The following is a 19,195-nucleotide window of genomic DNA, read 5'->3' as shown; positions in this document are numbered from 1 at the left end:
AATATTTGAATAATGATCAATATTTGAACCCTTCAATCTTTTTACTTTCTATTGCTCTTCTTGTCTCTCATATTTATTTTAGTCGCAATCAAAACCCATTTTAGTAGCTGCAAAGCTACCTGTTATTTCTTAATGTTCAATATTTGAACAGTTGTAAAGCTACCTCATACTTCCTATTGCTTCCTCCCACTTCTGTTGCTTAATTTTTCCAAAGTGCCCAATCACCGTTGGTACTGTTAACGTAAGCCATTTCTGGTTGAACAATGTAAGTTTCTATGACGCATTCGATACTAATATACCAGTTTTGATGGAAGGATAGCACGTCGGAAAACCGCGATTTTTTTGTTCATAACCGCCCAAAATATTTTGCCAAGCACCCAGTCCTGCGAACGCTCAAAAAACCCTCACAATCAAAACTACACGATGGTTGTCACAAAAAAGAAGGACACTGCTTGGAACAAAAAAGCCAACATACGTCTCTTAAGACTAAAAAATGCATTTCTTACGAGTGCAAAAGATTTCGGTGATATCTCTGCCGATGTTGTCTTCCAGTCGGTAGCTGTAAGCTCTTCCCTGTTCCAGTCCATATCCTGGTTGGCCATCTGTGTAACCATTGTCGAAAAACCAGCCTTCACTGTTCAGCTGAAAGACCACTGACTCATCTCGGTACAGAGTGCCTGGGGTGAATGTCATTGTAATGCCAATTGCGATACCACTGGAGTTCGTGGCATCTTCGTATTCGACCACTGAAAAATATCATAGCAGTAACAAGATCTGGTTGCAACCCAAGCAGAATAAAATCTTTTGTACACATTCACTTACGCATAAAAAAAAGAAAAACTAACAAACAAACTTTCTCAAAATTGTTCTCTTATATTCTCTTCCCGGGTTGGTTGACCTCCATAAACCAAAAATGCTTAATTTATACTTTCATACACCGAAAATGCTTATCATACAACTCGATACATCAAATGTATGGAAAAATGCTTATCATACAATTTTCATACAATTTCAAAAAATCATTGAAAAAAGATTCGAACAAGTTTCTGTGGCTATTTGAACCACATAAAACAGTCTGGTGATAAAAAACGGTGTTTCCTTTTTTTTTTAGAAAAAATTGGTTAGCATACAATTTCCATAAATGAAAACTGTATGACTTGCATTTTTTTGATGGCGACAAAATTGCCCAAAATTGAAATTGCCCAAATTTTTTTTTCAACCGCAAATCGAATGGATAACTTTCTCTGGATAACTTTTTTCTAACAGGCTATAAGCTCCTATTTCTTTTGTATGGCATGTTTATATATGCCATGATCATCGTCTGATAATGTGAAAATTCTAATTTTAAAAATAATCATCTTTGAAAATGTTGGCCAAAATTTAAAAGTTTGATGCTTTCGGTATATCATTTGTGCAAGAAAACTCTGATACAATTCAGGTCGTTCCCTTTGGTGACTCTAGTTTTGAGTAAACCATGGTTTTAGTCACTTGTGTTCGGTCATGAACACATCCCAAAAATTTTGAGAAATAAAATTTTTTAAAAAAATCAACTTTTCGATTTATGAAAAAATGCTTGTCCTACAATTTCCATATATATGAAAAAGTGCTCATTTTAAAGTTTTCTTAATTTTTTTGTATTTATGGAATAGTACAAAATTGTATGATATACTTTTTTCATATATGAAATTTTTATGATAAGCATTTTTGGTCAACCCGGGTTCGCTCTAAATTATCATAAATATTCGATAGGCGCACAATTTTGTGTCTGTATGTTTCTGGATTCCAGAGAAAGTCTTTAAACATGTGAAAATTTTGTCAGAATGATCAAAGAAATTGAAAGAACTCAAGAAGAACAAAAAGGGAGCGTCCTTGTTGCGGAATCCGCTTACAATTATTAAAATGCATAGTTTGGCCTCGTAATCCCAAAATTCAAAAAAAAATTTCTCTTAAGTATTTTTAAAATGTTTTCATCAGAATATCACATGCCACAGTTGAAAGGAGTTAATCAGAAAAAATTAGGATTGAGATTGATATTTAGTCCTCTGATAGAAATCAAAGCAAGTTACTTGGCACTAATATGATATCTCATTACTACGTCCCACAGGGGTGGATCTAGGATTCTCTCGGGGGGGTTTACTACGAACTTTCAAAAAATTATCTATTGTGAGCTCTCCCAAATCACTGTAAAGACCCTATTTTGACAAATATATTTACGCTATATTCAAATTTTTTGAAAAAACAGACCAAAACTTTTTAGGCACTTTTTGGAATTAAATGTTCACCCAAAAATCACGATTTTTTGGCGCGCGCTCCCCCTCAAAATTAGTAATTTTGGGTCAGTCAGCCGAAACTGGATATCTCAAAATAACACAAGGGGGGTTTCATCTAATCAGATTTGAGCATAATGCGTCCAGCCTTACTGCTTAAATTTTTCATTTAATTTTAGGAGGGAGGTTGTTCAGTTGGTTTATTAAGTGAGAAGATTGTTCTTATGTGCAATTTTTTTCTCTTACAGGTAACGCAAAAAAGTAAGTGATCGGTTGATGTTGCAAAGAAGCTCAAAATGCTCCCGCAAAAATATAAAGCCATTTATTGCTTCTCAAAAAGGAAAACTTAGAATGTTGTACAAAAACTCCTCTTGTTCCTGAACGAACTCTTTTTGAGATAACAAACTCTTGCTAAAAAGCCAATCTGGGGCATGATTCATTCCGAGCTCTCCCTGGCAACGAATAACAAAAGCAACAAGGAGGAATGTGTGAAAGATATTTGAGTAGTATATGTCGGGGCAAAATGGGGGGAGTTGGAGAATCTTCATGATTTAGGATCACCTATAGAGTATCCGGCTACAAAAAAAGGAATAGACTTCCCAAAAAGTTCAAGATAGGTTATATGGATGAGGGTTTTCGATGGTAAGATGATCAGTTTGAAAAAAATTTTCGGCGCCCGATTTTGCTAGTACTGCAATGCTTAATTCTAAACTGAAAATTTTAAAATCCTATTTATTAGGATACGGAAAAGTTTTCTTAATGTGTTAAGAAAAGCTTCAGAGCTTCGAATGGTAAGTTTCCGTTGGTCAGTTTTTTGTGCAAAAATCTCAAGTTTCGAATCTCTTTTGTTAAATATCACTTTCTGTAAAAATATTTCTACAATCAATTATTAGGTTTTTAAAATAAAATAAACTATATGTAGATCTTGAAAACTGATTTTCGATTTATTCTTTATCTATTATCTTCCATCAGATCTACTTTCAGATAAATAAAGGGGAAACTGTATCAAATAAAAAAACATTTTTGATTCGAAAATGGGTTACTTTCAAAAAATATACTTATAACATCTAATTTCTCATATACTGTTACTTAACGCATCAACAAAGTTTGCATCAAACTACAGAAAATTGCCTGCACTTGAAATGTTTTTGTGTTGGAACTTTTCGGCTAAAACTTATAACCTGAATTGAACTAAATTGATTTGCAAATGCCTAAATGATTTCATAATGATCTAAAAGAATCAAATTGATTTTGTATTTTGTTTGTCTAAAACCTTCAACCCAGAACATTTAGGTTTTCGTTTGGTTTACTATCTTCCAATTGAATCCCTTTTGAACAAAAGATCATTCAAAAATTGATTTTTAGATGGAAAACCGAATCATTTCAATGATCGCACATTAATTCAAAGCAAAGTTATTACCAAAAATCCATTTTGCTACGGAATTTCAGAAAAAAATTCCGAACCAGATAACTGTAATTCTTGTTTTAACCTTTAACTTCTTATTTTGAAGAGAATTTACTTTTAGGACGTATGATTTCAACTGGAAAAAATCAATGTCTGGCAAAATTGTCTCTTCTACGTTAGTTATAACAAACAGTAAAAAAAAACGTTTTTGATATATAAGCCACCACTTATCCGCTTAAAAACTCAGAAATCCATGAACACAGTCAAAGGCACTAAAGTACCAAATAAACTAAACATTAGCTAGGCAAAACGGTTCAATCAGTCGATTTTTTTTATATCAGTCCAGTACTTTTTTTCATAACAAAGACGTATCCACTCTTTAGCCTATATTATTAGCTTTTTCTGCCAAGTTCAGACAAAAGAGTTCCAGAAAGCTTGTTAACATTGCAGTTACTACATTGGATTGAAAGTTTTTCTCATCAATTTTCATTGAGAGTTTGACGACAATTTGAACTCGATTGTTGCTCGATTTGTTTTTTAGAATCAATCAGAACGTTTGAACAAAGGCATAAGAGAAAGCCTACGAATTGCTAAGCAATTTTATTATAGATTTTTTCAACTTTAACGAAATTCTAAATTTTTCTGGAAAATTTTTCAGTTGAAGTAAAATTAATTATCATATTTTTAGCAGTGTTTTTCAATTTCATTTTATGTGCAATGTGTTTGAATGCTGCTGAGCGTGCTTTTCTTCACCGTGTAAAGCATAATTTTGACAAAAAGAAAGAATCTTTTTAGAAAATTCAGTTCCTCGCTGCTATATGTATGAAAATTACAATTAGGGTTTTTCAAAGATCTACAGGTTTTACAATTTTATGATGCATTTAGACGTGGGTAACAACTACAAAACTCAAAACATTTATTTCTTTTGTTTATAATAGACAACGATATCTCAAGGAGAAACGAAAAATTTCAACACATTTCGTAAAATGTGATATTTAGGGATCCTCAAAATTTATAGTGGGAAATTGACACTAGTTTTGAAAAACCCCAAAAATTGATTCGAGATAAGCAAAATGAGTTTTACAATAAAGTTGATCAATTTTTTTAATGTGAAAGATTATCAGAATGAAATTCATCCTATTTGATGTAGCTAAAACAAAAATCAGAATTGAGCTCTCTTCAACATCGAATTTTAGAAAAAATAGATATCAACCAAAAAAACCGAGCGTTACCAGTCAGAATCGAAGATTACTTGTCGTAGAGTTTTCAATCTTTCGGTAAAACCAATCCTTTCTGAGCCTTACCTATTATTGAAGTTTTAGACGTTTTGAAGTAAATCTATTAAAATCGAGCTTTATTTATACTGGAAATTTTATCTCTTTCGATTTTAACTGATCAGAATGAAGTATTCACAGATATAACTTTTCAAAACTTTCCAGGTTATTGAAAATACTGTTTATATGGAATCTTAAAATCGATCAATCGAATTGATTCACTCATAGCTTCATGATTTTCCTGGTCTTCAATTTTGTTTGACAGAACTTACCCTTAACATTGATTTGTTGTTTAATGATTGAACACTTAATCATATTCTACTCTCTAAAAAACATTATTCATAAGTTCGGCAAGATTTTTATTTTATCAAGTCTCTTTTCCAATTTCATGACAAAATGATCAATCAAAACAATTGTGTTTCTGTACAACGAAAACTAATTAGATAACCATCAAAATCATCACTCCGCCACACTCGTACATTGTTGTAGAAAATTAGCTTTAAAATTTGATAGATGCCCATTTCAGTCATTGAGAATACTTTCGAAAAAAAAATAGTTTTCCTATTGAAATTAGTTTTTTTACAAAGTTTCGAATACATTAGTGTTGAATAAACTTCGTTTTTGGTATTTTTTTCCAGGCTTTGTACCGTTTTTCAACTAATTTGTTTTAAGGGTTATAACAAAGTGTTTTCTACCTTACTTAGCAACTGTCTTAATTTCTTGTAAGCAAACAAAAACTCAAATTATGGAAAAAATTTAAAGTAAAGCAATAATTGAATTGAAATAAATTGTTACAAATTATTGCTGGTTTTCGATAGAAAAAAGCAGTTACTTTTCTTAGTAATTATGTCACTAAAGATTGTAAAATCCTTTGGTATTTAGGTTTAACTATTAAGTAACAAGATTGCGTGTTTTTTCGTTTTTTCATAAGAATCCAAGTTGTTTGCTGCAATTTTACACTTGAGTGAAAAAAAAACGAATTGAAGAAAAAGTTTAATTACAAAACACAAAAAAAAACGTCACAAAAACATATTATTTATTTGACATTACAATGCTAAGCAAAATCTTCAAAGTTTGGGACAGTTCAGTGAAATCTTTTAAACTATAGTTGACAAAAGAAACTCGTTTCCTTGCTTCTTTCTCTTTTGCAGTGAACATCCGAAATTGAATAAGTGGAGAGTTGTTGACATTATAATTCTTGATCGTGACAAAAGTTTGTCTTCCTTTGTAAGTTGTTAATTCAAACATTTTTTTTGCAATGTGCACGCTCCTGATCCAAGGTTCTCGGCATCGTGAATAACCGTAATTCAAATTGCTTCCGTTTTTTTTCTACTGAAATTTAAAGACTGTTGCTCTTCAAATTGTCCTGACTCATTTTTTCAGAATAATTAGAAGCAGAGTTTAAAATAAACATTTCCTTGTAGAGTTGTTGGGATCAGGCCATTCTCCTAGTTTTTGTTTCAGTGTTTGGAAATGCAAACAGTTTGGTACTTGTTTTTTTCCTTGAGGATATTTTTGAACAAAACAGTAAGCTGATCAGATGAAGACAACTGAAAACATATGATTGCCAGTTTAAGTAAAAACTGAAGTAACCAATATGACTCATCCTGATAACCATATATGGAATTAGTATTAAATATGAAGCATTTTGTATGAAACTCCCAGTTATGGAAACTGCATAGGCGTTTTTAAATTGTATAAACACATTTTTCCAAGCAAAAATTTTTTTTCAGATGGCAGCTGCAATGTGTCAAGCTCCTCGAAAATTTTATTCAGATTAACTTCAAAAATCTTCATTTTTTCTGTTTCCGACATTTTTTTACAAAAAATACAACGTAACCGAAGTTTTTTTGCAATTCAACTCACAACTCTTTGTGTTTTTTGGAGAGTTGCAAGTTCCATCGGGTTATAATAGGAACGTCTCTTCGCCAAAATCTGCAGACATTAGACAAACAATTTTAAATATATCAAGAAATTGACAGTTTTACTCTTTGTACAATCACACAATCTTTTCAAACCTTGTTACGTCAAGCGGAGAAGCGTTTGATGAGCTAAATCGAGTAGTTCAAGATAATTTACGAAGGAAAGGAAGTGAAAAGATACCTAGTATTGCCAAAAAAGACCAAACCGAAAAAAAATTAAGAGACATTGCCTGAATTCCTATCAAAAGCTTGTTTCCACTCAAAAACTCGGTGCAGCGTTTCTGAACAGAAATCGAAAAGTTCAAAAACCAGAGTATGGTTTTGCCTCTGCGAATGTTTTTTGATTCTTTTTGTGATGGTCATTGACTTTTGAAAGGTGATTTTGTAAGCTTTGTGATAAAATAAATTTCTGGCTCAAATTTTTTCCTTCATAACTATGAACTGTAAGACCTTTGAAAAAAGTTTGTTCAAAAACATTAATGCATTCAATTTGAAATTGTACTGATTGTATCTAAGTTGTCAAATAATCTAACAGCTGAAAAATAGAAGAAAAATAAATTTCACAAATAAAAAAGAGACACTAATAAATGTGTAAACAGGGAAGTATTTCTTTTGAAAAAATTGGGTTTTGTTCTTCTCGTCAAACTCATCCAAAATTGTTCCATTATATTTGAATGAAAAGTTATTCCGTATCCCAGCTCAGCAATTTCATTTAATATTTTTTCATTTGAACCGTTGGAGTTTTTTTTTCTTGATTTTATCTTGGACATAGCTAACTCTTTCGTTAAAACTCTCTCGATTTTTCTTGATTTTTCTAATCTTTGAGATGTCTCCATTCTGAAAGATCTATTAAAATTTGCTCAGACACTTGGAGATTTCATTTATTTGAAAACTTTGATAGATTCAGTAACAATTTCAAATTAAATGCAATAACTCCCACGTTCTGTTATGATTGGCAGTAACATTTTGGAAAGTATTCTTCTTTTTCTACAAATTCCAAAAAACTTGATGGTTGAGTTGAAATTAAAAGGTAAAGAGTATATTGTTAAATAATTTTTTTTATCAGCTGTTTCTCATTATCAGCTAAAATCTCGGTTAGTTTAGCTTACAATTAAAACTAAAAACGATTAAAAAAATCTGAAAAACCTCATAGTTTTTTCAATAGCCTCTTTCATTTTAGATATATTAGGAACAATTTGTGATCATTTTTTTGATCATTTTTTTCTTATGAGGTTTTGTAGAATAATTTTTTAATTGAATTTAAGCTGTTTTTAAGAGTTTTTCCTAAAAAAAAAGAAAATCTCTGCGGTTAATTTTTTAATGGATGTTTCTAGAATTTAAACATTCGGAAGATTCTAGAAGTGATTGTGTAATGACTTCCGAGGAAAATCTGGGAGTAAATAAATACATGCTTGTAATTAAAAAAATGCTGGCACTTAGTGCGTTGTCAATTTCTGGGGTGGAAGTATTCTACATTTTTGACTGCTCTATGAAAAAATAGTGGTTCAGATTTAAAGTTTAGGTTAGCTTACAAACAAGTTGCTTGAAACATTCAAAAGACACCATCTAAGTTTGGTCTACAAGGTTGCATATACCCAGACTCTCGGATCACCTTTTTTGTAAAGGGTTCGAAAATTGCAAAACCTAAAAATTCAGTCTGATTTGATGAAAGTTGCTGATTGCTTCATGGATGGTTATGGTTCTGTAAATAGTGAGCGAAATAATTTTTTTTTATTAATGAAATAAAATTGATTTTAAAACATCTTGTCGAATTTAATTTTTGTTCACTTGAACGCTTATTAAACGTATAAATTTATGCATATTTAACGCGATTGCAACAAAAACAACAAAGTCTTTTTTAATAGGTGCAAAAATTGTTTTGAGATTTCTAGCAAGAAAGCAAACAATTTTTTGAAAATTTTTGCAAGACGCAAAAACTGCTGCTAACTTTTCAATATATGAACGGAAATTTTTACGTTTTTTTTGTAAGATGCAAGTGTTTTTCTGCTTTTTCAAAAAACTGTGCAAAAACCTGATCTGTTTTGTTTTAAGGAAAACTCGAAAAAACGCAAAAGTTTAAATTAAACACTTGTTGACGTATACGAAAATTTTTCTATTGATGACTCTGAGTGCTATGTCTCACATTGCTACACTGTTTTTGTGATGTTTCTGAACAAAACACATGCAAAAATTGGTTTATCCTAATAATCAAGTTTTGAACAAAGAAACTCATAAATTTTAACTATTAGCAGTGACAGAAAAGTTTTTTTTACAATCTTTAAAAAGGCCAAGTATTTGAAGGCAACACTTTTTGAGATACGAAACGATTTTATCTTATTTCAACATGTGTGCTAAAAATGTTCTGCAAAATACAGCAAAATGCATCAACTGGAAAAATTGTCTATCATGTGTACAAAAAAAGTAATCAGTTTTCCTCATGAGCGCAAAAAAAAATAAGAATTTCTTTAAAAAATGCAAAAATTGTTTCAATTTTTTAAATGAACTGCAAAAAAGAAATGACATTTTTTTGACAAGATGCGAAAAGGGTTTCACTTTTTTCATACAAAATGCAAAAAAAAATTCAATTATTGAAACAATATGACCAAAAATTTTCGAAGTTTTCTTCAGAAAAAAAATGCGTTTGAAAATTTTAACCAGATGCAAAAAACGATCAACTATTTGTTCTTTAGTCAAACACTTTTTTGCTTACTCTAATATGTGCGCAAAAAATACATTAAATTTCTCTATATGTGTGCGACATTTTTATCGCTAATTTAACAAGTTTTCATCCTAACATTTGGTCTTTGATTTGCTATTTGATTTCAACAAGACACAAAATAAAGAATATTTTCTACAGAGAACAAAAAAGTTTCGGTTTTTTTAAAAAGATGCGAAAAAAATTAAGTGTTTGTACTTTTGTGCAAAAGTTATAGTTTTTTCTCTAAAATGTGCGCAAAAATATGAAGTTTCTTAATATGTGTGCAAACTTTTCATCGCTATTTTAACAAGTATTCAATCTTTTATCTGATTGCTTTCAATTACGTTCATTCATAAAGATAGTTTCATCGTGAACTACATATCTACTCTCATACTTAGGATAAAATTACAAAAATTTCAAAATACTAAAGAATGAAAATTTATTAAACAGCTTCTATTTACAAAAAATCAAAGAGCTGTCGAACAGAAGAAGAGTTCTGGAGGTTCATTCTAGAACGCAAAGCTTGTCGAAATTCTGTCGCTGGAAGTTACTATGGTGGGGTGTTTTGATTCGTCATTGTTCCTGAGAAGCCCTCCTCCTCGTCAATTGAGATGGGATTCTCAAAAGATCCCGCCTCCTCCCAACTTAACAGGAAATCATCTAGTGGTTGCGCAAGAAAAAGTTACCGAGAACTTCCGGGTTGTCCAATTCAACATGCTCAGCTACTTCTCCCATGCGTTGTTTCAAGTCAATTTTCAGTGATGCGGACTTGCATCTGCTGATATTCTTTGAAGTATCGTCTCATGAACTCAACCATGTACCAAAAGTATTTTAGGTCACATGTTTGAGCCAATAAAATCCCGCAGATTGATTTTGAGCACCTTGATTGTCATTTTGTCTTTACAGCTACGAGCAAGTGCATGAGGTTGTTATTCTGCAAGAAAAAATCATTTTTATCAATAAGTTGTATTTATGAATTAGATTGATTGAAGCTAGAATTTTGACTGATTTAGAACAGAGCGAGGAGGTAGTTGACGGTAGTGAAGTTAGAAATAAAGGGGTTTTTTCCTAAGAACTACGCTATCTTCAATTCAATTGTGTGGCATTAACCAGTCGAAATAGACTTTCCTAAATAGATCTGAATTTCCTCAAAATTAAATGCTCTCAAAAATTCGTGTACAACCAAAAATACAATTTTTTGATAATTTTTTTTTCGTTTTATCTTTTCTTAACACAAAAAGATGTTTACTATGTTATGATTGCCGAAGTCAAAGTAACTTATTTTTTAAAGAGTTGAATTTTCCAAGCATGTTAAAAAACTGCAAACAAAAATTGGGCAATTTGATGACCACAAATTGTTTGACAGTGAAAATACGAAATATGGCCAACATAAGCCGCAAAAGAAAACAAAGATAACTAGGAACAATTCAGTAAGTTTACCATTAGGTCATATAAATTTTGTGTACATAATTAATACGAATTTGCCAAATTTCAGGAAAAGGTTTGAATTTTTTGATTTTGATGTAACACTGATAGGATAGCTCGAGGCTGATGAAATTTTCTGAGCAAACCTCTGGAAATATTTATCCATTCTACGTCAAAAATTTTTTTAATTTTGAAAATCTTTAAACATTCGAAGGAACAATGACATTTGCTGGTGATTTTTTATTGATTTTGTTTTTGTGTAGGGTAAAACAAAAGACTTTTATAACTTTTTGTACTATTTTTTGATTTTTTTCAAGTTCTCTAGAAGAAAAAACTTGTCCTTGTCAAGTGTAATTCAACCGCAAGCTTAAAACCTCGATATGTCACACGTCTCAAACAAATTTTTGAAAAAGGTTTCTCTAAAGAGATCTTCATCAGACGGAGAACTCTATTTTGTACAAAATTAACGTCCAGAAGGTCATCATAAAAGTAGGAGTCAATGTCTATTTCATCAATATAAAACCATTAGGAATGTTTTCTTTTTTCCTATGAACATGAGAATGATTTTTTAAAAACTCACTCATAATAATTGCTGCACATTGTTTGGCTGATCTTAAACCAAAAAAAATGATGCAAAAAAAACTCGAATCTGATTGGTTGATATTATTTAAACAACAGCAATAAAATTCAAATTCGTTCTGGTTTTTCTTAACCTTCAAAGCGATTGCTGTTTACTTTGTTTAAAAACTTGAAATTTTTTGTCAGTTTTTCCAAACACTTCACAAAAGTATAATTATATCAATAACTTGTTTTGGACATCCAGAGAGTGATTTATGTGCTTAAAATCAACATGAAACGAAATTCCATACCAAAAAGAAGCATGTTAAAAAAACACATAAGTCAACAAAGTGTGTGTTTCATGGCAGAGCATTTTTCTAAGCTACTATTGACTCAACAAAATCCCAATAAAGATCACAAACCAAATATCAAGAAAAAGTGATTCAATTGCTGACATCATAAAATTTTTTTGAAAAAAGAGGAGTATAGCAAACAACTACAAAATGAGTTGAATGACTGTCAACACTTCTTGACAAAGAATTACGGGTAATATAGATACCACAAGGTATTCAATTTTCAACGTTGGAAATAAAATCTTAGTCTAGTTTATGAAAAAATGGATCTATTCTGGGAGAACTTGGCTTCGCAGCGAAAATCAACATCGCCTTGGGATTGATTTGTGTTAGGTTATAAAAAAAACAAGCAAAATTTGTAATTTCTACGCTCACGAAAACAACACTTTCTTTGACATGACAATGTTGCTTTGTGCTAAAAAAGACTTGACAACAATGCAGAACAACGTAAATAAGCAAGATATAATTGAGGTTGGTACACAAGAGAAAGCGAAAACACAAAATGGCTATTCAAATTGATAACCAACGGCACCATTTTTTGCGATACTGCTTAAGAACGTACCTATGGGATGTCCAAATTCTCAAATTTTATGATTCACCAACCACTTCTGAGAAACCATCATAAGAATTGTTTGACTACGGACTCAGGGAAACAACCATACATTGACAACTTGTGTTTGTTGCGAGCACATGTTGTTCTTTAACATGAAACCTATCTTGCAACATCCACATCGAGACTTCTTTATGAAATCTTTCGGGATTCGATCGGAAACAGTTTTGTGGAATTTCTTTGGATAGTTTGCCAATAGTTGAAAATGTAAGAGACAAAAAAGTCTGCACTTATGATATCAACATGAAGATGAAGATTTTCTGGGTGAACTATTTCGAAGTAATATCGGTGGACACAAAAACACAGTGAAGCATCTACGATACAAATACATTCGACAACTTCTTCAAACGCTTCCGATGTTCAATTTGCTATAAATTTTTCCATAAATTGGACCACTTCAACCGTCATCTTCTTTGTAGTTAAAACCGAGTCTAAAATTTTATTCAGAAGGCGTCTACACTTTACAAGAGACGCTATTTGAGGTCTAATCTGAAACCTTAAAAAAAGTTAAAAAATCGCCATTTTTGACTTTGAATCAATTTGTGTACCATCCGCAGAGTTAAAACCGACAAAAACACTAACTTTGATTGATATGCTTGAACAAATTTTAGTATCAAATTCATCCAATTTGATCGACAAACGCATATTTTTGTTTGAAAAAGATCCACAATTTCTCATTATTGAGTATGTTGCAAAATTGAAACTGTTGGAAAAGTACATATACTGAGAAAAGAAAAAACATGCCAACATTTTGAAATATTCTAGTGAAAAGAAAATATCTGAGAAAAGAAAAAGATGACAATATTTCGAAATATTCTGGTGTTCTAACAAAAAATATGTTGTTCCCAGTCTTGAAACTATACAGCAAATTACCGAACTTTATCAACATAAAGGGATAGACATGATAAAATTTGGCTGAACAGTATTGTTCTGTATAGCGAATATCTGTCTACACAAGTCAACTGACTATAAGTTTTATTCCTTTTTTTTTCGATCGGTAATCACTTGCTTGGTAAAAAACGGAAGCATGATCAGTGGTCCCACAAGTATTTTCACAAGAAAGGCAGTAGCAAATGAAACATACAATCGAAAATCAATTAATTTAAGTAAATCAAACGTTCGGATTGATCCGATTCAACTTTATCCTTGTTCCATCTGCCATGATGTGATCAGAGGCTTGTGTGCAAGATGGGACTAAAAGTATGAAACAAAAGTTTAGAGACAGAGAAATCGAGTTTGAAAATTTGAAAAAATCGTCACGTCTTGTTTTCAAGCAAAAAGACCAAAATGCAAAGGTGGAAGCTAGTACCCGACAGGAAATCAGAAAAAAAAGACTACTCCACAGTTGGTCATTATTGCAACCATTGTTTTTGGAGCAATGGGTTGTTATTTCCATCTCTGCCATTGTCAAAACGCTAGACCTATCCTACTGCTGATCATATCAAACGAGGAACAGACAGAAGAGACAAGAACGAGTTTCGAATTTAATACTTTCGAGAAAAGAGATATTCCATAGAAAAAACTGTGAAGTTTATTTCGTAGATCAATTGAAAAAATAATGCAGATCATAAAAATCCAATTGGAACCAGGTTTAAATTTAAAAAAAACCGTCTTCCCACCAATTCAAAATAGCAAATCATTGAAGATGGAATATGAAATACGTGCAAGGTGATTTCGAGGTGACAGATGAACTAAGAACAAAATGATGTACAAGAAATTATATTGGGAATGTATGAAGACAAATGCGGAAGATAATAGTTTGTTAGAAAAAGCGCAACGAATAATGATATTGAATTCCTTTTAACCAGCGGAACACTGATTTACTTCAATTTTTACTTGGAGCTTGAACTGCACTTCACAAAATTTCATCGTTTTGTAAAATGCACACCACGTGAAATAGTCAACAGTTTTGTTCAGTCTGTTGTTGGTGCTGGGCAAGCGAATGGTAAAAATCTCTTATCAAGAGGGGCAGCCAAAGCAATGAAATTGCTATGATATTGTTCCTATGGCTATCAAAAAGTAGACAAACTCAAGTTTACAATGACAAAATATCTTGCTGTTAACGAAAAACACATAAAACAATCAACAACGAGTTTTTTAGAAGATTCAAAATTGTAGCTTAAGATCTCTACAGAGTGGACAAAATAGAGCTTTTTAAATCTACTGCAGAACGCCGTGTATTAAATTTATTGGGTTTTTTGCACTACAGTACATAAATTGGAGATTTTGGAGCTGTATTATAAGTTGATTGATAAGCTTTGTGACGTTAACAAGTTTGAAGAACTTGAAATTAACACTCATTCTCACGAATTAGCTGTGGCAGACAAAAATTGAAATGAATGTAACCTTCCCAGCAAGCGGCGAGAGTGGGCCGTACCAATGACTGTCGAGACAATTTCTGGCCAGATCCAAAAATAATTTTTAACCAAAGCACTTGCTCCTCCAAACACATCATAAAATGACAAAAGAGAGCCAGGATTGTTCAAGAAGGAATACAAATGCACGGAAATGCTTTGCCTATATAGATAAACTTATTGATATTCCGATATTAAAAGTCAAATGTGTAAATTTGCATTAAAGGACTTAACAAACGTGCGTTAGAAGACTCTGGAGATAGGCTGCTGGCCAAATGTCGACAAATAAGGGATGAGGCAGTGAATTTGAAGTCATTTAATAGAGGATTAAAAACCATTTATCATGCTGTTGCATTTATTGAACAAACTAAAAGGGAATAAGATACTTTTATTCTAAACGGGAAATTGAATGTGATAGCATACATTTAAAAGCTGCTATCCTGCCATCTAAACGCTACCATCTTACCATCTAAACAGTGAAACCTATCTCAATACATTAGAAAATCGCTTCCTTGTAATATTACAAAGAGTGTTGACCGGATACTCTATAGCCTATATTACTACATGGAGGTCACCACCCCCCGTCCACCCGATTTTGCCCCGACATATATTACTTAAGTGGAAAGTTGGCTCTGAGAAAAGATTCGTTGAATCAGTAGCTCTGTGAACAAATTACGCAGAATAAATTGATACTACATTTATGATTAGATTCTTGTTGGACGTTAATTCTGGACCATTAATGATTATAGTTTCAATTAAAATTTTTAGTTTTGGAGCTTTCTTTTGAACTTGGTCAAATTTTTTTCCAGATCAGCCTCATTCTATTGAAATGACCGGATTTGACTAATGTTTTACACAGCAAGCAACTTTGAGGAAATTAATGCTGTTTGTGAGTATTTTTAGAAGGTTTTTACAGAAATCTTGTTTTGACCCGATCACAAAATGTTGGAATTTTCCGATCACATAAATTAGGAAACATTAGAGCCAAAAAAACTGTAGCCGGTCAAGTCTAAAATTTTTTTGTGGCGTTTTTGTATCCTAGTTCAATAACTTTGTGAGCGGGGCAAAACAAAATTTTGTGTAAGAACCTTCAAAAAATTTCCCACAAACAGCATATTTGTTCCAAAAAAAATGCCTGTGTTGCGTAGAAAGTTTTGCCAAACATGGTCAACGAGCCAAAGATTCAGTTTTTACTCCCATTTTAATAAAATGAGAGTAAAAGATAGCTTTTTCGGAAAAAAAATTGTCAAAAAAGTTGAAGGGGGCCTCCTCAATCCCGTTAAGTACTTTTTCCATCGCGATCTTTTCAGAAATAGGAGAAAAAAATCCTTTAAAGCCTTTCGGCCTTTCAAAACAAGAGGGTGGTTAATTGCGCACTTAAATTATTCCGCCCACTAATTAAATTGCTTTCTTCATGCTGCGTACTGGTTTCCAGGCGGAAAACTTGGTACCAAGAATTAACCTCTTAAACGGGTGTAGGGTAAGTTTGGTAAATTTGCACCAAAATAGTTTGATTTTTTGTGAATTAAAATTTGCTACGTTAACTAAGCTTATTGCACATCTACAACCTTGCTCTAGTTTTTTCTAATTTTCGATGAGATAGGAGCTAGATTAATAGAGGTAATATGATTGATCATTTTGGTTATAATTGATTATCAGAGCTAAAAAGTTTATAAGAAGCCGAAGTTAAGATAACAGATTTTCAATTTACTTACGCGCAATTTCTGCGTTAGAAAACCTGCAACAGACTTTAAGTTAACTTACTTTGTAAAACCCAGCAAACCATGGATGTTCAGGATATTCAGTGTTCTCGATATTTCTCCTTCCCAGCAAAACTGGTGAGACTAGTACTTCGTTTCCGTAGCTTACTGCGAATCTTGGAGCTGCTTAGCAATTACCCAACCCTTTCAAACAAGGGTAACTATTAAATAGTTCGATTTTTCGACCAATCAGAAAGCAGCAAGTTTGATTATAATTAGCCAAAAGCGCCTATAGAAAAAAATTTTGAGGTTGGTCAGCCTAAAATGGATGTAGTAAATTTATACCAAAGGGGGACCCTTCGGAAAAATTTGTGTATATTGAGAAATTTAGGAAATAAAATTTAATTGAAGCTGGTAAACAGCAGGCCAATACCAGTCCTATTCAACTACCCACGCCCCCTTATTGCAATGGGGGGTTCGTTGTTAGGTATGAAATTCGCATATGTATGCCTATAATCGTTATTCCAGTTTTAGAGGTTTCCTACCTCTTCGTCAGGGGTGAAATAGTTAAAAAGATCCCTAGTGTCAGTTTGTGTAAGACTATAAAATATCTTAATGATGAACTCCACATAAGTACCTGATAGTTGCCAGGGAAAGTGCCAAAATGAAAATATTATCCATTTGGAACTTGGCAGAAGTAAGCTTGTATAAAAAACAAAAAGGGGATCCTATAAAGATAGATAATGCTTTAAATGTTCAAAGTGGTCGAGCTATAAACACTGTAGTTTTCGAATTCGAATGCAGGCTATCTGAAACTCTAAGTGAAAGAAAGCGTGAGCGTTAAAAAAGGATTTACATGGTTGTTTAAATGTGCATTTGGTTAGTCAAAAAAATTCAAAAGTCAAAAAGTTGGCAACCAAGTACGCCTTTTACAATTCATGGTGCAATTACCGCAGAAAAACAAAACGAAAAAAAGCATTTTTTCTGTCACAAGCATGACGTTACAGAGATCTGGACATTAATCCTATAAATACCAGCGCGTTCATTTTTCAAAAAACGCATGGCCACAAAAAGTGAAAGAAAGAATGAGCGTTAAAAAAGGATTTACATGGTAAATTTAAATGTGCATCTGCTTAGTCAAAACTTTTTGATCAAAATTTTGACAACCAAGTACGCCTTTTACAATTCATGGTGCAATTACCGCCTGAAAACAATACGAAAAAAGCACTTTTTGTATCACAAGCATGACGTGACAGAGATCTGGACATTAAGCCTTTAAATACCAGCGCGTTCATTTTTCAAAAAACGAAGGACCACAAAATACTTGTCTGAGCGAAGCAAAAAACACTAAGGTTCATTATGCCTACAAGCTTTGATCTTGGACATTTGTATAATTTGGTAATCCGGGCAATATTTTGAAATTAAAATTTTGTTTCGGGGAAAATCTTGCCAACGTAAAAAAAACTGCAAGTCATTCCGCCGAGGCGTTGATGATCTCTGGATTTTTAAGATCTGGGCAGTTTCTGCTGATATCTTGATAAATCTATTGAGAGCTTGGTAAGTTCGGAATCCTGCTAACCATTGCAAAACCAATGTCTTGGATCCTCCCCAGACCTAGAATACACATTATTGGGCTCTACACAGAAAATTTTTTAGAGAACGCTTCACAAGCACACTAGTTAAAGCTGATCGGAGTATCCATGCATCGCTCCAATGTAAACGAACTTGCTATTTACATTTAGAAAAATCAATGTATCTGCACCAGCTTTTTTGTTTTGAAACATTTTATGTTTTTGGCCTTTAGTTGTAATGAGCATACAATAACACAATGACTTTAACACAATAACACAATGACTTTTGATGACAATCTTCATTTTGGGCACATGATAAGCTTAATTCATCCTCCTCAATAAAACGACCAAAAATAAAAGTAATGAAAAAACATTTTTTCATGCATTTTTTTATGCATTTTTCCCTCTCTTATAATTAATTTTTTTTAGTAGGAGCGATTGTTAGCGTACTTTTTTGTATGACGTAAAAAACAACCGGCTAACTTCTTGGCTGTAAGCAGCTGCAAATTTTATCATTTGAATTGAAGTTTGACTTAGTTTAGTAGCTAAAAATAAGGGCTCGCATTAGAAAGCTCTTGAGAAGCGAAAAACAAGAGTTAAATAATGACAAACTTTCAATGATTCTCAATGAGAGTGGTCTATAACTAAAAATCAGAGCAAACATCGCAGTTTTTGATCAAATGACGGATATGCAACAAACCACCATATCTACAACCACCATATCTTGAAGCCGAATTCACATCAGAATTACGTAAATTATATTAGAATTGGCAATCTGTTGTTATGCTGCATAAAAATAGTAACTTTCGGCTTGCTGGAATGGTTATGTTAATTTCAGTTTGTTGGCCCTTCGGCCTGCTGGCCTACCACCGGTTTTGATTTTGTTATTTTCTTTGATTTGATACTGAGCAAAGTGTGAAAAAGTATAAAACACAGTTTTAATAGTAAAAAATAGTGAATTCCATTGAAAAGTTAACCGCGGAATCCACTTCCAGTAATGACAAGCAAAGTTTGGCACGGAATCCACAACTGTTTCTCAAGTAGTATCAAGTGTTTTG

At 32.4% G+C, this 19,195-nt stretch overlaps 2 protein-coding genes across 4 annotated transcripts in view; one reads left to right on the top strand and one right to left on the bottom strand.

Annotated features, from left to right (window-relative positions):
* LOC134848059 (uncharacterized) overlaps window positions 1-17,439 on the bottom strand; it is a 59,466-nt gene extending 42,027 nt beyond the window's left edge. Inside the window, exons 1-3 of the mRNA XM_063865431.1 lie at window positions 17,204-17,439; window positions 16,582-16,604; window positions 507-746 (exon numbers count right to left, since the gene is read on the bottom strand). Of these exons, the coding sequence (XP_063721501.1) occupies window positions 507-746; window positions 16,582-16,604; window positions 17,204-17,247 (307 nt within the window). The 5' untranslated portion in view covers window positions 17,248-17,439. The remainder of the gene's footprint in view (window positions 1-506; window positions 747-16,581; window positions 16,605-17,203) is intronic.
* LOC134849099 (coiled-coil domain-containing protein 181-like) overlaps window positions 1-19,195 on the top strand; it is a 479,610-nt gene that overhangs the window by 310,215 nt on the left and 150,200 nt on the right. The window lies entirely within an intron of this gene.

Source organism: Symsagittifera roscoffensis, chromosome 1 (assembly GCF_963678635.1).
Source record: "Symsagittifera roscoffensis chromosome 1, txSymRosc1.1, whole genome shotgun sequence".
NCBI classification, from domain to species: Eukaryota; Metazoa; Xenacoelomorpha; order Acoela; family Convolutidae; genus Symsagittifera; species Symsagittifera roscoffensis.
The sequence above is the reverse complement of the archived record's forward strand: the minus strand, read 5'-3'. Positions and strand labels throughout refer to the sequence as shown.